Source organism: Gracilinanus agilis, chromosome 1 (genome assembly GCF_016433145.1).
Source record: "Gracilinanus agilis isolate LMUSP501 chromosome 1, AgileGrace, whole genome shotgun sequence".
Classification (NCBI taxonomy): domain Eukaryota; kingdom Metazoa; phylum Chordata; class Mammalia; order Didelphimorphia; family Didelphidae; genus Gracilinanus; species Gracilinanus agilis.
The window spans coordinates 64358413-64380764 of record NC_058130.1 but is presented as its reverse complement, the minus strand read 5'-3'; the positions used below and the strand labels follow the sequence as shown (position 1 = coordinate 64380764).

The following is a 22352-nucleotide window of genomic DNA, read 5'->3' as shown; positions in this document are numbered from 1 at the left end:
CATATATATATATATATATATATATATATATATATATATATATATATACAACCTCCTATACTTCCTAACTGTGTGACCCTGGGCAAGTCACTTCACCCTGTTTGCCTCAGTTTCCTCATCTGTAAATTGAGCCAGAGAAGGAAATGGTAAAACATTTCATTATTTTTGCCAAGAAAACTTCAAATGGGAAATCGAAGAGTAGGTTACAGCTGATGTGAATGAACAACACAGGAGTTAGCATTTATGTAACTCCTTGAGCAAAGTCACTTTACTGTCAACTTGAAAAAATTCAGAACACTAAAGTAATCAGCAAAACCAAATCTTTAATCAGGAAAGAGATAGGTCCATAATAATTGTCTACTACACAGAGCCAAGCTCCAAATACTACACAGAACCCTGGGGCTCTGGGGACAATATCTCTGGAAGAATCACCACTCCAGACTTGGGGTCTTATATACCTTTTGGGGAAGGAAGGACAGGGAGGTATGATTGATTGGCTTTACAATGGCTAACCAAGGCCTGGGCTTCCTGGGAGAGGACTTTAATAGGTGATGGCAAACCTATGACAAGAGTCACTCATAGCCATTTTCGATGACATGCTGCTGCATACCTGCATACAGAGAAGTACGGGCTGCTGAGGATGAAATATTTGCTGTAATGTAGTGTAGACACTCTGCCCTATAGATGACAATTCTACCTATATTAATTTACCTATTTTGTTTTATTAAATAGTTATATAATACAATTATGTTTTTGTTATTTAAACTATGAATATTGCAGAATTATGGTTTTCTTCTAGAAGTGACATACCTCCCTAGTTATGCTCAGATTTTTTGGCGAATTTTGACACACCAAGCTCAAAAGGTTGCCCATCACTGCTTTAATACAATGAGAGAAACTACTCAGACAAAAAAGGGTACTTAACATTTAACTATGTCCACTAGGCCCACCTAAACTGGGATCATGAAATATTTTCAGGTCTATTTTTCAGTCTGAAATGGGTCACTCTGGGACTTTCCTTGGCGGGGGTAGTTTTCAGGAGACTGGGGCAAACTTGGGGCTCCCAAAAACCCAGTTGACATTACTTAAAAAAAATGGAAAGACAAATTATTTCATTTTATTTTCACAGAAACTAGAAGTCGTAAATACAAATATCATCCCCATTTTACAGATGAAGAATGTGAGGCACAGTTAAGTGACTCACCCTGGGTCTGACTGAGGTCGAATTCGAACTCAGGTCTGCCCGGTTCCCAGTTCAGCACTCTATCCTCGGTATATCAGATAACTTTTGAGGTTCCTTCCGACTATCAGTAGTCAGGATCAGTAGTGAAGTCCTGGTCCTTGGACTAATGAGGTGAGAAGGCGTGATCGCTCGCCTTTTCCAAGCCTCAGTTTCCTGGTTTGTAAAATGCAGCTAAAGAAATTTGCAGCAAAGTGTTGTAAAAACTCTATTTTAGTAGCAGGGTTGTTAATCATTCTCAGTTTGCACTCAGGCACCTGCCAGCGACGCCCCAACTGCCTATGAGACGGGGTCCTCAGCAATGGGCGCCGCGATCCTGTAGCCCCGCCTCCCACCCTATGTGTGAATCCGCGGGCGCACAGGGAAGGCGAGAGAAAAGGGAAGAGGAAGCCTCAGGCTTGCGAGTCGGCCGTGGCCCGCTCCTGCTCCTGGCTTCTGCGCCTGCGTCCGCGCCTGCGTGTGGAAGGTCTGCTCCGTCCACGGTCATGGAGGCGCCCGCCACTCGCCTTCTCGTGCTGATGTGGGTCGTGGGGGTGGCAGCTCCCGCGGCCGCCTCGGAGGTGCAGCTGGTGAACGAGGACGTGAAGCGCACGGTGGACTTGAGCAGCCACCTGGCCAAGGTGACGGCCGATGTGCTGTTGGTGAACCCAAGTACCGGGCCAGCCTCGTCCTTTCTGCTGGCGCTGGAGCCCGTGCTCGAGGCCCGGCTGGCTCACCTCGGCGTGCAGGTGAGCCTTAGGAGTGGGCCGAGGGACGGACCGGGATGGAGGTGGCGGGCCCTTGCCCGAAAGGCTTCCTGTATGCTGGGGCGCGGCGCCCCTGCCCCCTTCCCGGGACCGCCTCCTCTAATGGTCCCCCATTTCCAGTTGCTCCCCTGCCAGGAACCCCCCCATCCCCAACTACCCCCTGCCCACCGTACCCTGGCCGCCGCGGACTTCCGCGTGTGTCTTGCCTGCCTGCAGCCGACTGACACGTAAGCATAAGGCCAGTGTGCGCGACTGGGCTACGCCACGCCCGCCAGGCCCGTGGGGCTTGCCCCTGGCCCGCACCGAGGAGGCGACTCCTCTGGCCTTGGATATCCCGGGGATCTCGGGCCTGCCTGCCTCCCTTCCACCGGGAGCCCGAGAATAGCTCTTATTCATAGTTTTGCTTTTGCCTTAGGCAAAAGTCCTCATCCGAGGGCCCTCCGGGAGATTGCCTCCATCCTTTTTAATCCTAGAGTCTTCTCCCACCTCAGATGTGCGCGCCCCCCTCATCCCAAACTGTGCTCCTTGTGAGCTGAGTAGGGACTGTCTGTCTCTTGCCTTTCTTGTGTCTCCAGTGCTTAACTCGGGGATCTGCCTCAATAAATGTTTATGGACTGGCAGTGAAGTAGTTAGTAGACATGGCTTAATAATCCTTGGCGTTTAAGAAGCATCCTATGGGACACTTTAAACTGAATACTAAGTAAATGTTGTGTGGATAATAATATCATTTATGTAGCACTTTGCAAAACTTTTGCAAAAAGTTTGGTTTGCAATCAATGCACTTTACATGTATTAACTCTTTTATAGTCTTCACAATAATCCTGGGAAGTTGGTGCAATTATTATCCGTATTTTACAGATCAGGAAATTTGGTTAAATGACTTGTCCAAGACATTAGGAATCACTATTCTTCCCAGCTTTGTGGCCAGGGTGCTATCCAAACTATGGAAATTGCCTTTTCATTTTCTCTTTATTTACTTTCGTATAATTGGGTAAACACTTTTCTGAGACTTTTCCACCTTTGGTTTTGGGAAGAGAGTTTGGCTGCTTATAGTTTTGATTTACATTGTTGTCAAGAGTAGCATTTAGTAAGTTGTCACCCTTCATTTCTATTGAGAGCAGGATAATTATTACTCTTGAGGGGCCAAAATTATACCCTCCATTGCTAGAGTTATAAAATTGCATTTATAGAGTTATAGAGGCTTTGGCAGCATTGGTATCAGATTTGACTAATGAATTCTTTTCATTTTAGAATATAGAAAATATGATTTAAATCAATTTCATTATTAAATTGCTCTCCTTGTACTGTTATCTGAATTATGAGATCATTTAAATAGATACTGATTGCTTTTTTTAATGGAAAAATAAATCTTTTTACAAAGTCCAACTCTCATTAAAGAAGGGGTATTTATCTTATTACAGAAGCAAATTGTCTTAAGAATATAGCTGAAGGATAGTTGTAAACCAAGTTCATGTATGTAGAGGTTAGTTTCATTGGTCTATAAGATCTTCAGTGTTCCTTCTCTACATTTATTAAAAAACAGTAGTGTTCTAACAACTGTGCTGATCATGGCAAATTTCAGGCTAGAGGCTGTTTTAAGGCTGGGCTTAGTATTTTCAGAAATTTAGATGTAAACTTTGATTGCAGTTTCCACAATTTTTTGCAAGAATTAATTTTCTTGTTCCACTTGTACTTCATAGAATTTTTTTTTATAGATTATTTTATTTTATTTTTTTAAATTTTAAACCCTTAACTTCTGTGTATTGACTTATATAGGTGGAAGATTGGTAAGGGTAGGCAATGGGGGTCAAGTGACCTGCCCAGGGTCACACAGCTGGGAAGTGTCTGAGGCTGGATTTGAACCCAGGACCTTCTGTCTCTAGGCCTGGCTCTCAATCCACTGAGCTACCCAGCTGCCCCCTACTTCATAGAATTTTAAAACTAAAATGAACCTGAGTCTCCTTATTTGACTAATTAGGAAATGAAGGTCCAGGAAGATGCTGCCTAGGTGGCAGAATTGGAATCTGAACTCTGGTCTCCGGGCTTCCAGTCCACTGTTAACCCAATCCACTTCTCTGGCCCCATTCTTATCTTCCCTACATGCTCCATTTGGCTGTACAACTTTGCCCTCCTTGTAATCCCCAGACAGCTGTGGTTTTTGAAAAGAACCTGTAGCCTGCAGAGATGAGCATCCTTCTTAGCCTGTATTATGTTGTACTTTTAGGAAGATCACTTTGAGATCTGAGTAAAGGATGGATTAAAGTGAGGAGAGACTTAGGGACAGGGAGGCCACCTAGAAGTCTACTGTAGTAGTTCAGACATGAGGTGATGAGGGCCTGCACTGGGATGGTGATAGTGTCAAGAGTAGAGAAGAGGAGGTTCTTTGCAGATCTCTAGGGGGAATGGACAGATTTTGGTAATAGATTGTTTATGAGGGGTGAGAGTAAGGGGTTGGTGATTACATATGATCTACGTTCCTTTGTGGTTCTTAAGCACAATATACGTTAGTTATTGGAATTTGGTATATTATTGGTTGGCATATTTTTGTTATTGAGAAGTAGAAGTGTTTCTTTCTAGCTATCAACAACCAATTGTATTCCTTTTGCTTAAGAGAAGAGTCTAGGATTAAGATCACAAATATGGAAAAACATTGGTGCCCCATTGGTAATATGAATGGCCAGCTTAGCAGATCAAAGGTCTGTCATTGTTCCTGTTTTTCTGTCCCTTTGAATCTGGTAGAATTCAAAGTAAACTCAAGAAAAATCAACATCCTTTCTATTTAACAATAACCAAATCCAGAAGAGAATAATAAAAGAGAAAGTCCCATTCAAAGTAATTGCAAACGCATAATTTATCTGGGAGTTAAATCTATTAGAGCACATTCAGTATTTATATAGTTATTAAAAACTTGTAGTTAGGCCATGCCAATGTGAAATCACAAATCACAACGAAACCTAAATTAATTCACAGATTTAGTTGCTACACCAATCAGATGACTAAAGAGATACTTTATAGAACTAGAGAAAATAATAAAATTTGGAGGAACAAAAATGAAAGGGGAATAAGCTTCACACTATTTTTTTTTTAACCCTTAACTTCTGTGTATTGACTTATAGGTGGAAGAGTGGTAAGGGTATGCAATGGGGGTCAAGTGACTTGCCCAGGGTCACACAGCTGGGAAGTGTCTGAGGCCGGATTTGAACCTAGGACCTCCCGTCTCTAGGCCTGGCTCTCAATCCACTGAGCTACCCAGCTGCCCCCTTCACACTATTTTAATAGCAATAAGTAGAAACAAATTGTGTGATCACTGATTGGGGAAGGACTGAGCCAAGTGTTGATATGTAGTGGAACAAATGTAGAAAGAATCCTGAATGTTGTCATGATACGTGTGTTCAAATTTCAGCTTTGCTACTCAGGGAAACTACTTAACCTGTGTGGGTCTGTTCATCTGTCAAATGAAGGGTTTGGATCATGTGACTTGTCTGGTCCTTTTCAATTCTAGAACTGTGATCTAACACTGGGCCACAAGGAACAGAATTTGAAAAAATCAGAGAAGCCATAATGAAGAGATGTAGAATGAGTAAAACAGAGTCAAAAGCACTGTCTACATAATTATTGCAGCTGTATAAATGAAGACAATTTTAAATGGCAATAAGTTTTAAACATTGAAAAATGTTAGTACTAATATATAAAAAATACAACTATCCTTTAAGAAAACAAGGTTGTGTGTACAGATTAGTCACAAATTCTGGTCACTTTTTACTTGAGAATGTTTCACACTGTGGAGGATTTGGTTTTCAATTATGTGGAGGGTTTGTGTAAAGTCACAATTTGTCATCATTGGTGATTTCATTAGTTTAGACTAATGAAGGTGACAGGGCTGTTGCTCCTAATAAACTTGCAGGTCAGTGGTGGTTAGTTTTGAAGTTCTGAGTCAAATGAAAATGGATTTAGAATTTGTGATTTGGAAAAGCATAAGAAATAACACTTGTCTTTTTCTGCAGTTAAAGGCAGAGGAGGAGGAAGAAAATCATTTGGAAGTACGAGAAGTGAAACTTAAAGGCAAAAGGTAAGCAGTCTTGATTAGTATTTATTGAGTTTTGTTTTTAACCAGTTTCTTAAATTTCTCCATTCACCTCCATACTTTCTGGTACCATCAGTAATAACTCACTTTTATTTATGGCTTAGATTTTGCCAAGCATTTTATATACATTAACTGATTGGTCCTTGACAGCCTGGCCAGGTAGGTAATAGTACTGTTACACTATTGTTACTGAGATTGTTATTATTGCCATTCTTTAGATAGGAAGCTGAAGTTCAGAAAGATACTGCTGCCTTCAGTACTTGGTTGTGGTAAAAAGAAGTTATCTGGAGCCAATAGACCTTAGTTCTAACTCTTTCTGACCCCGACTGACTGTGTTCTTTTAATGTTTTGTGTCAAGAGATAGGTGGGTCCCAGGACCATATAAACTACTTAAGGTCAGAAAATGTGTCATTTTTATATCTTTGCCTTATCTTTTATTCCTAATAAATATTTGTTGGATTTAATTGAAAGGCATCAATATATCCTTCTCGTCTTAGATAAATAATAATCATAATATCAAATACTTATATTGTAGAGGAAGCTCATTGTAGTGGATATAGAGCTGACCTCAGAACCTGAAAGGCCTGACTCTTTTCCATCATACTTTGCTGAACTCCAGGCCTGGAATACTATCATTATCTTCTTCTTTTACTCCTACCTACAAGCTGTTGAATTAAATTTGAGGAAGTCAAGAAATTGTGCTAATTGGATTCACTAAAAATTTACATTGTAAATTAAATAGCAAGGCAGACTTTCTACTGCATTCTCATTGAATTTCTGCTATATTTGACCCTGGATATTCTTTTCTCTGATTTTTTGTGGCACTCCTTCTTCTTGATTTTCTTCCTATTTGTTTGACCATTCCTTCTGTATCTTCTTTGCAGGATATTCATCATTGTTATTCCCCCCAACCTTGGTTGTCCTGGGTAGGCTTTATTCTGAGTGTCCCCCCTCTCCCCCCCGTTATTGTCTCTGCAGATGATTCTCAGATCTATATATCTAGGTCTAAATTCCTTGTCTTTCGCCTCCAGTTGCCCATTGGAAATTTTCTAATTGAATGTCCTATAGACTTAATCTCATAACTCAGTATGTCTAAAGCAGATCTCATCATTTCCCCTGCAGCCTTCCCTTCATCCAAATTTCCCAGTTACAGTTGAGGTTCTACTATCTTCTCAGTCTCCCAAGTTCCACATCTCGGTGTCCTCCCAAGTTCCACATCTCGGTGTCCTCTTAACACTCCTTGTTCTCATCTTACATAGCCAACCTGGTATCAGATTTTGTCTTTTCTAACTTTACATCTCTTCCTTACTTGCGTACCCTTCTCTCTACTCACATTGCTGCCACTCTAATTCAGGCCCTTGTCACCCCTCATCTGAACTGTTGTAGTAGTTTTCTTATTGGTCACCATGCCTCAACTCTTCTCACTTCACTCCATTGTCCATACAGCTGCCAAAGCGGTTTTCCTAAAGTGTAGAGATGACCATGTGATTTCCTGGTTAGTAAATTCTAGTGGCTTTCTCTTAACTTTAGATTAAAATATAAAATCCTCTCTTGTTTTAAAGGCTCTTTATAACTTGGCCCCTTCCCACATTTTCAGTCTAATCATACTTTACTGCATTCCACTCACCCTGAGGTCCAGTGATAATGGCTTGTTTGCTGTTTCTTGCACATAGTGCTCTATTTTCCATTTCTGCTTATGTATTAGTTTTTCCTAGTTATCCCTCCTCACTTCCATCTCTTGATTTCTTTAACTTCTTTCAGGATTAAGATCATATATCACCTTCTGCTTGAGTCCTTTTCCTTCCAATCTCCAATGACTAGCCTTCTAAGGTTACCTTCTATTTTGTATGTATCAACTATGTGTTTAATTATTCACATGTCATTTCCTTCATTCGTATATAGGCCCCTTGGGAGCCTCTGCAGGGAGTGTTATTCTGTTTTTGTTTTTCTAGGATTTAATACTGTGCCAGGCCCATAGTAAGCTTTTTTTTTTTTTTTTAACCCTTAACTTCTGTGTTTTGGCTCTTTGGTGAAAGAGTAGTAAGGGTGGGCAATGGGGGTCAAGTGACTTTCCCAGGATCACACAGATGGGAAGTGTCTGAGTCCAGATTTGAACCCAGGACCTCCCGTCTCTAGGCCTGACTCTCAATCCACTGAGCTACCCAGCTGCCCCGCGAGCTTGCGTTCTTAAAAGTAGTTCTTCAGTAGATGTTCCCTACATTCATGAAGTCATAGCTTACAAAAAGCTTTTGTGTTTTTGCCACACTTTGAGGAAGGTGAGATGAAATATTATCATTACCATCTTATATCAAGGAAACTGAGGCACTGCTTTCATTATAAAGTCTGTCATTTGTTGATTTGTTGTAAGGGGTTCTGAACCAATAGGTTGAAATCTTATAGAATTATTTTCTTCCTTTTTAAAAAATGTGAATAAAATTATGCTACTTTCTATTTTTAATAAAATATTATTACTCATTTTATTCTTAACTGACTGGTTGACCAAAAAGAAATTATATTTAAGGGGTTTTTAAGGGAAGAAAAAACAAATCCAGATGTAGCTGTACTTTGGTAAAATCCATATAGGTTAAGGAGTTATAAGAATGATTTATTTCTATCATAACTCTGTCCTGCCTTTACTTGATTTTATTTCTTTGCACCTACAAGGCTTTGTCATCAGTATTTCCTCAAACTACAAAGTTTCTACAAATATGTTGCTTTTTTAAGAAAAATTTTTATTGATACCTTGTTTTTTAACATTATTAGTTTTCCCCAGTATCTCTTCCTCTTCTCATCTCAGAGGGCCATCCCATATAACAATATTTTTAAAAACAAAAAAATTGATAAAAATCTATACTTTTTAAAAGTCTAGAAAGACATTCAGTATACCCCACTTTTGTACTTCTCACCTCAGCAAAGGGGTGAGGTGGTGGCATGTCTTTTCCTATTTCTCTTTTGGAGCCATGCTTGTTGTTTTGTAATTTTGTAACACATTAATTTTTTATTTTTTGGTGATTCTTTTTGTTTACATTGTTGTATGTAGTTTTGTGAACATTGTTTTCTTGGTTCTGTTTAATTCATTCTACATTAATATATGTAGATCTTAACCATGTTTCTCTGTATTCATCCTATTTGTCATTTCTTACGGCATTGTCATGTTCTATTAGATTCATGTATAATTTGTTTTGCCATTCCCTAGTAGATGGGCCTCATCCTTGTTTCTAGTTCTTTGTTATCACAAAAATTAGTTTTACCATAAGTCATTATATAATGGTAGATTTTGTAGATCTCCAAGTTGATTTCTAGCATTACATTTCCAACTTCATTGTTTGCTTGATTTCCTAAAAGGAAAAATTGTAGGTGGTACTGTAATTTCTTTGGTGCCTATTCTGCTAGCTACTTCCCTGTTCTGGCCCGCCCCCCTCCCCTACCTCTTTTTTGAGGAGAGTTGCTCAGAATAGGAGCTTAGTGACAGATTTTCTCCCCTACTGCCTCCCCTCATAAGACAGTGAAAAATAATTTTTCATAGAAAAAGTTTTGTGTATATTTTTAAATTATTTCTTTATCTTGGATGCCAAACCCTTATCAGAGAAATTTAATAAAAAGATTTTGCCCCCTATTTGACCACCTTCTTTCTTATGCTAGATGCAATAATGTGGTCTATACAGAAACCTTTTAGTGTCAGGTAATCAAAGTTATCCATGCTATCTTTTGTAATTGCCTTTATCTCTTATTTGATTAAGAATAATACATCTCCTTCCCATGACTCTTAAGAGAGATATATGTTGTTTCTCTATTTTTTTTAATAAAATGATCTTTAATAGTAAGATATCTAAATTGTGGGAAATGGCATAAAGTGTTGGACTAACTTTTATTTTTGCCAAATTCCTTTCAAGTTTTTTTTTATTTAAATTTTTTTTTTTTAAACCCTTGTACTTTGGTGTATTGTCTCATAGGTGGAAGATTGGTAAGGGTGGGCAATGGGGGTCAAGTGACTTGCCCAGGGTCACACAGCTGGGAAGTGGCTGAGGCTGGGTTTGAACCTAGGACCTCCTGTCTCTAGGCCTGACTCTCACTCCACTGAGCTACCCAGCTGCCCCCTATCCTTTCGAGTTTTTATCAGAGTTTTTCTCTAAGTAACTTAGGTTTTCCACTTTATCATATATAGCTATATGTTTTTTATCCAAAGACTATACTAACTAAATTTGGAGGAATTTACCATCAGATTGTCTGCAAGGTTGAGGACTTTTTGGCCACAGTGATTTTAAAAAAAAATTCTATTTTATTTTTTCAGTTGGCAAAAATCTCTCTTATCTTCTTCCCACTCCAAGTTCTGTAAACTCATCTACTAAATTATAAGAAAGTTGCAATCTGTAGGTGGAATGAGTACCTACAGTGATGAGGTTAGGTCTGAAAGATCTTTGTTGCAGTGTGATCCCTTAACTTTGAACTGCTAAACCATTTCTGCTTTTTAATCTTTTCTTTATTTCTTCTGCAGTGGGAAATTATTCACAGTGAAGCTTCCCTATCCCCTGGCCGGAGGTGCCAAGATCCGAGTGGTCATTGAGACAGTCTACACTCATGCGCTACAACCATATCCAACCCAGATTACCCAGTCCGAAAAACAGTTTGTTGTTTTTGAGGGGAACCATTATTTCTATTCACCCTACCAAACCAAGACACAAACAATGCGTGTGAAGCTGGCTTCCCGAAATGTTGAAAGCTATACCAAGCTTGGCAATCCTACTCGCTCTGAAGATGTACTGGATTATGGTCCCTTCAAAGAAATTCCTGCCTTTAGTCAGGTATATTTGTATATCTTTAGAGATAACTGAAGCAAAGTATGGTAGTCTTTGTAGGCTTATCACCCACAGGAATGGAATAAGTTTTATTAAATCAGTTTGCCAGTGCTAAGCACTTAAAAAATATCAACTCAGGGGGCAGCTGGTGGTTCAGTGGATTGAGAGCTAAGACCTCGAGACAGAGGTCCTAGGTTCAAATCTGACCTCAGACACTTCCTAGCTGTGTGACCCTGGGCAAGTCACTTAACCCCCATTGTCTAGCCCTTACCACTCTTCTGCCTTAGGACCAATACACATTATTGATTCTAAGATGGAAGGTAAGGGTTTAAAAAGAAAAAAATCAACTCATTTTATTCTCACAACAACTCTGGGAGGTTGGGTTGGTGCTATTATTATCCCCTTTTACAGTTGAGGAAACTGAGGCAGACAAATTCAATGATTCGCCTGGGATCAGACAGTGTCTCATGCTGGATTTGAACTCGGGTCTTAATTCCAGACCCAGTACTTATCTACTGTACCACTTGCTGCCTGATAATATAACGTTGTGTTTATATATATGACCTATGTAAGATACTGTGCTAGGCACCCTGAATGATACAAAGAATAATACTTTTTAAAATTTTATTATTTTTTCATTTTTTTAGAAAAATTTTTCCAGCTTTACGTGATTCATGTTCTTACTTTCCTCTTCACCCCACCCCCCACCCCCATAGCCGACACGCATTTCCACTGGTTTTAACATGTGTCATCAAATCAAGACTTATTTCCATATTATTGATAGTTACATTGGTGTGGTCATTTCGAGTCTACATTCCCAACCATGTCCGCATCAATCCATGTGTTCAAGCAATTGTTTTACTTCTGTGTTTCCTCTCCTGCATTTCTTCCTCTGAATGTGGGCCGCGTTCTTTTCCATAAATCCCTCAGAGCTGTCCTGTGTCATTGCATTGCTGCTAGTACAGAAGTCCATTACATTCGATTTTACCACAGTGTATCAGTCTCTGTGTATAGTGTTCTTCTGGCTCTGCTCCTTTCACTCTGCATCAGTTCCTGGAGGTCTTTCCAGTTCACATGGAATTCCTCTACAAAGAATAATAAGATGATAATTACTTTTAAACGTTTGCAATATTAAATCTTTATTCTTTTTTATCAAAAATTACTTATTTTTCTTTCTCTGACAGGATCCTTTTAAAGTACATTATGAGAACAACAGCCCTTTCTTGACCATTACTAGCATGACCCGGGTCATTGAAGTCTCTCACTGGGGAAATATTGCTGTAGAAGAAACAGTAGACTTAAAACATACTGGTGCTGTGCTTAAAGGGCCCTTTTCCCGTTATGACTATCAGAGACAGGCAGACAGTGGAATATCCTCCATCAGGTCTTTCAAGGTGAGTTGCTACCACTTGTGAACTTTGTAAAGACATTCCTGCTGTCTAGTTTGTCTGCCTTTTCTCTTTCATTTTGAGGCCCGGCTAAATATTGAATTATGATTGTTAGTGACTGGTGAGTTAATGGCATAGGTAAAGATGATGGTGGTGGGCAGGGGAGGCTTTCATACCCCATAAAGGGGCCTTTATGTGAAGGACATCTTGTAATATTCAGGTCCCTGACAAGAAAGTGTAACGGATGGACATCTGTTGAGGTAGAGAACTGACTATAAGAATTAAGTGTTTGGGTGAATTTGATAAAGAACTTGGTCAAATGGCACAATGTGAAATATGTATATGCTTGAACACCTTTAATTGTGGATTTGTCGACCCTGAACCTACTAAGTCACATGTTTTGTTTTTTTATTTTTCTCATATCATAGCCATTTAGTACTGATTTTCAGGCTATATCTCACTTTTGCCAAAAGTAATAATTGAAAAATGTTTTCTATGTTGATGCCCTTCAGTTTACTTCATAATGTAGTGTTAACTTTTAATTCTTGTTTTTCATTAAAAATTAATCATGGTATCTTTTTTATATCACACATTTCCAAATCTATCTCCCCAGGCCCAACAAGTAACAGACTAAAAAGGAAAAAAAATTAACAAAAGCAACCAACACGCTTATGCCATGTGATGGTATATGCCATAGTCCATACTAGAGTTCCTCACCTCTTCAGTGAAGAGGGGGAAGTTAGTTTGTTTTAGACTTCATGTTAGCCAAACCATCCCTCTGAATACATGCATTCAGTTTCCCCACTTTCTTCCTGAATATTGTATTGTCACTCTGCCAACACTAGAAGGGTGCAGACTTTCAGAGAACCTTTTTCTTACAAATTTTGATTTGCTGGGCTTGCCTAGTTTGGGGAATGGAATTGAATTTCTTAGGTTTGTGAGATTGCTTTGGAAGTTTTGGATAGATTTATTTTTTTTGTTAGGTTCTGAGGCTGAATAGAACCTGAGGTTCCTGGAAGAAGAGGGGGAATTTCTTTCTTTTTTTTTTTTAACATTTATTAATATTCATTTTTTAGAAAAGTTAACATGGTTACATGATTCATGCTCCTACTTTCCCCTTCACCCCCCGCAATCTTCCCACCCATGGCTGATGCACATTTCCACTGGTTTTAACATGTGACATTGATCAAGACCTATTTCCAAATTGTTGATAGTTGCATTGGTGTGGTTGTTTCGAGTCTACATCCCCAAAATGTCTGCCTCAACCCATGTGTTCAAGCAGCTGCTTGTCTTCTGTGTTTCCACTCCTGTAGTTCTTCCTCTGAATGTGGGTAGCATTCTTTTCCTTAAGTCCAAGAGGGGGAATTTCTTAATGTTCCTGTAGCTTTGCTCTGCCCTCTTTAATGTAACTGGTCCATATTAACAAATATGATAGGTGAACCCCTTTTACTACACATGGTTATTAGCACAGTACTTGGCACATAGTGGGGACATAATGTTTACTGACTGACAAATGTCAGATATTTTGTGAAGGTTTTCACAGAATCTAATCTGTGGAATTTGTTTCTAAATGTAACTACATTGTAGACAGGTTCTTTGCTCATTGGTTGTCACTCAAACCCTAAAGGAGTTGGATATGAAACAACTCTGATGTGATTCACCTTTCATGGAATTCCCTTGGCAAATATATTTGTCTAGTTCTGTAGGGGTCATCATTTCAGTGACAATCTCAGGATAACAAAAAAGGCTAATTAATGGCCTGTTTATTTCAAGCAGTATTTAGGCCATAAAATTCCAGCATTACCAAATATTATGGAACATCTTTTAGAGTTTTGTTATGGTACATCTTAAGAATAAACTTCTTGGTCTTCAGCTCAGAGGCAGAAAATACGTATAGACAGATCTACATGAGAGAAATAATTGACCAATTGAATTCTTCCATCGGATCATATAAGAATGCAGTTTTACTAGGAAAAAAAGGCAAATTAAAAAAACCTGAATATTACATAATTATAATGATCATGCTTGGTCCTGAAGATCTGAGAAAATATTTTGTATAGGTGAGGGACTAGGAGTGTAGAATATTGAATATATTTTTTTAAAGGATGTGATAGATAGCTTTGCTGAATTGCTTTTAAAAATAATCTGTTGAGGCAGCTAGGTGTCTCAGTGGATTGAGAGAGTCAGCCTGGAGACAGGAGGTCCTGGGTTTAAAACTGGCTTCAGATACTTCTTAGCTGTGTGACTCTGGGCAAGTCATTTAACTCCCATTGCCCAGACCTTAGTACTCTCTGCCTTAGAACTAATGTGTAGTATTGATTCTAAGATGGAAAGTAAAGGCTTAAAAAAAAGATAGGGGAAGATATAGTTAGAAATGAAAGTGATTTAGAATATCAATAAAAATATTTTTAAAAGGTGTTTTATTTATGCAATAATTATAAAGTATTTAAATGGATTAAGTTTTACATATGTTTTTCAAATAGAGCTACATGTAAGCTACTTTAAGAAATCTATTAATCTCATGGTTTTTGCCAATTTAATAATCAGGAAAAACTCAAACAGAAGAAATAATTGGTAAAATAAAAAGTTACCACATTTCCTAGATGTAGTCCTCTACATTGTTAAGAGCATATTTAGAAAGCATTCCTTTTTAGGAACAGGGGGCTATGTGGTATAAAGGACAAAAAGCACACATAAATCACTGAATGCAAAATTTTACTTTATATGGATCCTTGTTTCATCAGTTGAATCATAGGTGATGCTTTTGAGGTTTCATTTTGAGTATCCTCAGGGACTTTTGTAAAGGCCAAGATTTTGTCAGGATTGAGATGAGCTCTCTGCTGCCCTTCCATCCACTTATTTATTTATTTATTTGCCCGTCCATCCATCCATTTATTTATTTATTTGTTTGTTTGCTTGTTTGTTTGTTTATTTGGTGTTTTTTTTTTGGCTTTGAGATTTTTATTTAATTAATTAGGGCATTTTTCCATGGTTATAGGATTCATGTTCTATCCCTCCCCTCTTACCCCTCCTATAGCTGATGCACAATTCCACTGGGTTTTACATGTGTCATTGGTCAAGACCTATTTCCATATTGTTGATATTTACACTAGGGTGCTTGTTTAGAGTCAATATTCCCAATCATATCCCCATCGACCCATGCGATCAGGCAGTTGTTTTTCTTCTGTGTTTCTACTCCCACAGTTCTTCCTCTGAATGTGAATAGCGTTCTTTCTCACAAGTCCCTCAGAATTGTCCTGGATAATTGCATTGTTGCTAGTATAGAAGTCCATTACATTCGGTTTTACCACAGTTTATCCATCTCTGTGTATAATGTTCTCCTTGTTCTGCTTTTTTCACTCTGCATCAATTCCTGGAGGTCTTTCCATTTCACATGGAATTCCTCCAGTTCATTATTCCTTTGAGCACAATAGAATTCCATCACCAGCATATACCACAATTTGTTCAGCCATTCCCCAATTGAAGGGCATACCCTCGTTTTCCAGTTTTTTGCCACCACAAAGAGTGTGGCTATAAATATTTTTGTACAAGTCTTTTTCCCTATGATCTCTTTGGGGTATAATATGTAAATAAGTCTTGATTGATGACACATGTTAAAACCAGTGGAAATGCGCATTAGCTATGGGGGGAAGTTTGAGGGGGTGAAGAGGAAAGTAAAAACATGAATCATGTAACCATGGAAAATTTTTCTAAAAAGAAAAAAAATTCTATGAAGTGAAGGGGCTGGACTGGTTGATCCATTGAGGTGCTCAGTTGCTCACTCTAAAATACCCAATACCAAAAATTCTTCTGTCTGCACACTGCAGCATTTGTTCCCAGCATTAAGTCTTCAGTGTGCTTCTTATTTTGTGGGGAATTCAGTCAAATGCAGTAGCAGGATCATCACCTTCATGTTTGTCTGGAATATTCAGCTTCAATTTTCAGTGATAGAAAGTAGTTGATAACATTCTTTATCTTGTTATAGCCTTTTATTTTATTCCTTTGAAAATATATTTACTCATCTCTATATATTTACATACATATATATTTCAAATATTTATTATTTGCCATTTATTTATAAATTCACTCTCCCTATTGCCTACCACATAAAACTCTAAACTTCTTTGCCCAACATTTAAGACCCTCTATAACAGGGGTTGGCAACCTTTTTGGCCGTGAGAGCCATAAACGCCACATTTTTTAAAATGTAATTTCGTGAGAGTTGTACAGTGCTCACAGTGTGGCTCCTGTAACAGCGCCTGAAAAAAAAATTGACTTTATGGCTCCTGCAGAAAGAACCATACGTTGCCGACCCCTGGTCTATAATCTAATTCAACCTGCTAGCCTTATTTTCTATTATGCCTTACATGGTACTATAAGCTTTAGCCAAATTTACTATCATTTGTCTTTTGAATGTGCCTTATATTTTTTGCCTTTGTTCATGCTCTTCCTCCCTATGCCATTGAAAATTAAATTCAAACTAGTTCAAATGCTACCTCTTCCATGACTTTTTCATTTATATACTCCTTGTGGATAAGAATCTTTCTCAGACAGCATTTTTGTGTCCCCCCCCCACTTTATTTCTCTATAATTTTATTTCTCTGTAATGTCTTGTATTCTAGTTACATGTTTCTGTCTTATCTCCTTACTAGTTTAGCTTCAGGTGACTGGTCTTGAGTAAATTCTTCGTTTCCCTCCAAGCCAAAAAAAAAAAAAGCTCTTTAGCAGATGCTTAATAAGTGCCTGTGTGAATAAAGAGTGGAGTGAAGTTTAGGGCCAGGGATATTAAGGAGCTATGTCCTCTCTTGTAGACCATCCTCCCTGCTGCTGCCCAAGATGTATATTACAGGGACGAGATTGGGAATGTCTCTACCAGCCACCTTCTCATCCTGGATGACTCTGTGGAGATGGAGATCCGCCCCCGCTTTCCACTCTTTGGTGGATGGAAGACCCATTACATTATTGGCTACAACCTTCCAAGCTATGAGTACCTTTATAATCTAGGTCAGTAGTAACTTATGAGGGGGATACTGAAAGAGAAGCCTGAATTTGGCTTTACTCTTGATATTATCAGTATTTAAGTCTCTTGTGGTAGATGTCCATCTCTTTGCTTCCTAGGGAAGGTTGCAGTGAAGCTGTCTAGTTAAGAGAGTCAGGCCTGTGATTCTTTGATTTTCTAGGTGACCAGTATGCCTTGAAGATGAGGTTTGTGGACCATGTGTTTGATGAACAAGTAACAGATTCTCTGACAGTGAAGATAATACTTCCAGAAGGGGCTAAGTGAGTATGACTTTTATCTTCTTTCCTTTTTGCTATGGACTTCCTTTCTGACTCTGGCTCAGATGTTACTCATGTTTGAAAACAATCTCTTTTCTGCTTCCCAGGAACATCCAAGTAGACAGTCCTTATGAGATCAGCCGAGCCCCAGATGAATTACACTATACTTACCTGGATACATTTGGCCGCACAGTGATTGTCGCCCATAAAAACAATTTGGTGGAGCAGCACATTCAAGACATTGTGGTGGGTGGCTCTCACTTTCTTCCTGGCACCCTCCACATTCCTTTACTAACTTTTGTTTGCAGAGCAAGGGCTCTGGTGCTGCTCTATTAAGTTGGTGCTGTGGTGTGTAGCTGGTGCTGAGGGGCTAGCCTATTAGAGATGGGGCTTTGTGCCTGATATGACATTTTTCTTAAGGTTGGGACTCAATTGTCCTTCCCCAGGTAATTACCTGGAACTGTGGAGACAAGTTCTTTTTCTCAAAGGCCCTGGATCCATTACCTCCAGTAACAATACTTCTCTCTTTCCCCTCTCAGGTCCATTACACATTCAACAAGATTCTCATGTTGCAGGAGCCCCTGTTGGTGGTTGCAGCTTTTTATATCTTGTTCTTCACTGTGATCATTTATGTGAGACTGGACTTTTCCATCACAAAGGTATTTCACTTTCTTCGAGGTGGGGTGTGTGTGACCCAGAAACCATGCTACTCTACACAGATTTTCACAGGGCCTTGAGCTTAAATGCATCCTATCCTTTTTTTTTAAAACCTCTTTGAGCTTTCATAATTTTCATTGAATCTGTGGATCAGAACTTGGGAACTGAAGTTCAGAAGAGTTGCTTTGTACTGTTACTTGAGTATGATGAGAGAGACCCGGTAGGTAGTGGTCATTGTAAAGCAGTTAACATGCTGCTTCAAAGGTTGGTCACTTTCTCCAGAAGTCTTCTTTAAATAAAGTGAAGTCTTATTCTCTCCCTAATCTAAGGATGTGCTTTATAGAGCACACTCTTGTGGTCAGATTTGGAATCTACACAGTCCAGAGAATAGCTTGATGGCCATTTGAAGAATAACTATTGTTTGGCTCATGAGTTGGGGCAGATTCTTTGGCAGGTACTTGTGGGTCACTTTTGTTTCAAAGTTCACTCAGGATTGATCACATCGATTCATTCTATATGAACCTATAGGAGGACTGTTTTGTAATTATTTTATAAGGGAAAACGGAATTATTTATCAGATGTTTGCTTACTGGGCAAAGAGACGGAGGAAAAATAAATATATTTACAGATAATTCATACAGGTCTTTTTGAACCTAAAAAAAAAGCCCCCCCCCTTGTTTTTTGGGAGGGGATTTAAGGTTTGGTGTAATTTTCTGTCTCCAAAGCACTTGGCTAGCATTATGTATATATTAATAAAGTTTTAAAATTCTGCTTTGATTCAGATTGCCATATCCAATTTTGCTTTTCATTGTTCTATATCTTTGTTTTGTTTCCTGTTTCTCCTTTCTATTTAATTTCTTATTTAACTTTGATTTCACATTTGGATAGGATGCTTAATTTCTAGGGTCACTTCAGTTTCCTGATTAATAAATATATTGGTTTATATTGTTCCAAAGGGATTTTACTTTGTTTTTAACCTTATCTTCATTTTATCTGTTTTCTTAACCAGCAAGCTTTCTTTGAGGTACACTATCCATTTCCTTTAATCACAGTTGAGATTTGCTTTGTTTTAAGGACCTAAGTAAACATGCATGTTCTCAGTCATTCTGTGTGGAATTCTATTGACTCATGGGCATCCTTCTGTTGCTTTTGGATAAATGTGTTAGTGATTTGTGGATGTTGGTAAGGGCATTTGTGATTGCTAGGCATGGTGCCAGAAGAAAGCATTTTAAGGTACTGAGTCCCTGTTTTTATGTATGTGATTGATTATTTCTAGTCATGTGCTGCCAAAACAAGAAGAGAACATCCAAATTCCTCTTAATGAGATCATATCTCATTGAAGGGAAACTCTTCCACTGTTAAGATTTTCAGATTTCTTGTATTTGTGGTGACTTCTGTTATTGGATTCTTTTGGGGGGAATAATTTTCTGAAAGTTGAAATGTTCTTGGGGGTAGTATATTTCCTTATGACTTTTTAGAAAGATAGTTTTTCTTTTTTTCGGTAGCTATTATTCCTGGATGCTATTTGTGGCATCAGGCTCCGAATGAATTTGGCCTTCCTGACCTTTTTAAGTGGTATATCTGTCTTTCCTCTGTAGGATCCAGCTGCTGAAGCCAGAATGAAGGTGGCCTGCATCACTGAACAGGTTTTAACCTTGGTCAACAAGAGATTAGGCCTGTACCGTCACTTTGATGAAGCAGTCAATAAGTATAAGCAGTCACGAGATATATCCACTCTCAACAGTGGCAAGAAGACGTTGGAAATGGAACATAAGTCCTTGACTAATGAGATTGCATCTCTGCAGTCTAGATTGAAGACTGAAGGCTCTGATCTTTGTGACAAAGTAAGGAATGTAGAGGAACTCTTTCCTCTTTCATTAGTGTGACATCACTGAATCTTCTTGGTGACCATTTCCCTAGTTTTTGGATATTTGAAGGACACCTCTGCCTTGATAATATTAATAACTACTACATTCTTAAAAGAACCTTCCTAGGGGGCAGCTGGGTAGCTCAGTGGATTGAGAGCCAGGCCTAGAGATGGGAGTTCCTGGTTTCAAATCTGGTCTCTGTCACTTCCTAGCTCTCTGATCCTGGGCAAGTCACTTAACCCCCCCATTGCCTAGCCCTTACCACTCTTCTCCTTTGAAACCAATACATAGTATTGATTCTAAGTCAGAAGGTAGGGATTAAAAAAACAAATGACCCTTCCTAAAGCAGATTGATGCCAAAACATTTTGGGGGAAATCAAGGCAGGGCACTTTGTAATTTTCTAGTGATACTATACAGAGGCTTGGAAATTAAATTTAACTGTTTGTGTTTTAGAAAAAGTACCTAAAGATTGATGATTAGAAACACCAGTTACCATGTAGACATCTAATAACAGATCTCTTTAATAGAAGTCTGACAGTCATACATGTATGAAGGCCCTTCTGTTTGCTTACCTCTATGCTAAGTGCTGGAGACATTGCTAAACACTGGCCATTCTGTACATGCCCTGGAATGAAATTGTCTTCAGAGTGATAAGGCCAGGATTAGGATTTTTTTAAAGTTGCTAACTCAATTTACTGTCCTCAGACACTGTTGTTGAAAGGTGCCCCTGTGCTTATACTAGAGAGTTATGAGAGTAGGAAGGGGACTAACTTTGAAGTCCTTGGACCTTGCCTATGTCCTGACTGTGCATGTACCCTCTGACCATTACTTTCCTTATCTACAGAATGGAGAAAATACATTATTTACAAGGTTGTTACACCCATATTATGTTTTGCCAATCAAAGGAGGCCAAGTGGATGGAGTACAGGGCCTGGAATGAGGAAAGTTTGAGTTTTAAATCCTACCTCAGACACATATTAGCTGTGTGACCCTGAGAAAGTCACTTAACATTTACCTATTTCCTCAGCTGTGAAAGAATAACAGGAGCTACCTCACAGTGTTGTTGTAAGACTCAGATGAGATAATATAGATAAAGCACTTTGAACAATGAGAATATATGTGAAAATTATTTGTAAATTACAAATTTTTTGAGGAAAGTATTTTGTAAACTGTGGTGCAAATAAATGTGTAAATAAATGATGTTTGGTGATGGTAGTCCACCAAAGAAAACCAGGGACCCCAGTCATTTCTTTTCCTTGATGTATTAGACATTAGGAGCCCGAGATGGGTTAGCCGAGTTAGGTATATGGGGAAGTCAGAGCCCTTCTTTTGTGTAGCTCTCTTTAATGACCAATCTTCCTCTTGCCTTTTCCAGGTCAGTGATGTTCAGAAACTAGACAGTCAGGTAAAAGATCTTGTGCTGAAGTCATCGTTAGAGGCAGAGCGGCTGGTGGCAGGCAAGCTCAAGAAAGACGCCTACATTGAGAACGAAAAGGCCCTTTCAAGCAGACGCCAGGAGCTGGTCACCAAAATTGACAACATCCTTGATGCTCTGTAACCTGTAGCACTACCTTAACTGCCCAGGAGCTGCAAGAGCAGAGTTCTGAGGTGGACCTCTCTGAGCTTGGAGCAGCCATCCCTTTGGGGCAGTGGGGAGGAGTTAGGAAAGTCAGAAAGGATAGTGGCTGCCAAATTTTGCAAGTATTGTATGATTTTTTTTTGGTTCCTGACCCTTTGTTGTCCCTAGGAGCAGTCAAGTCAGGCTGAGGGCATGAAGAATCTTGCTCTTCCAAAAACCTTTCCTGTGTTTGTTTAAAAGATACACAGACTTATACCACACTTTGTATTTTGAGGAAAGGAATCTAAGTTTGTATTTTTTTATTCTCAAATTGAGCAAGTGTTTGTTAAATGCCTACTGTGTACAAAGCACTCTGCTGAGTGTTGGAAATGCAAAGATGCATAAGGCCTAGGATTATACTTGGAGATTTTTAAAAGCTTTGATCTGTGCCCTCATAGCTTTAGATTTTGGGGTTTTTTGTTTTTTGTTTTTTTTTTAAATTTGTGTGAGACCAAACTGAAATAAACCAGGGACTGTGAATGTTTACTAAATTGTCTTTGTTGTTTCTCATTATAAACCTTGAATTGGTGAAATGTCTAAGCTCCCCAGTATTGTTATGGATTGGAATGGGGAAAGAGAGAAGGCTTTTTTTTTTTCCCTTAAGAAAGAGACCTTTTAAAATACAAGCTTTGCAAAGGACATAAAAATTTGCAATGGGTGGTACTAGTCTTTGAGTA

The 22352-nt window shown here is 38.9% G+C and overlaps 1 protein-coding gene across 1 annotated transcript; it reads left to right on the top strand.

Moving 5' to 3' along the window:
* Positions 1-1079: 1079 nt before the first annotated feature.
* On the top strand, positions 1080-22166 carry RPN1 (ribophorin I). Its single transcript, XM_044656882.1, has 10 exons — positions 1080-1968; positions 5991-6055; positions 10566-10872; positions 12051-12260; positions 17066-17258; positions 17435-17534; positions 17639-17777; positions 18071-18190; positions 19787-20032; positions 21433-22166. Exons 1-10 carry the CDS (start codon positions 1522-1524, stop codon positions 21613-21615), a joined length of 2010 nt encoding a protein of 669 aa, XP_044512817.1. The 5' UTR covers positions 1080-1521; the 3' UTR covers positions 21616-22166.
* The last annotated feature ends 186 nt before the right edge of the window (positions 22167-22352 follow it).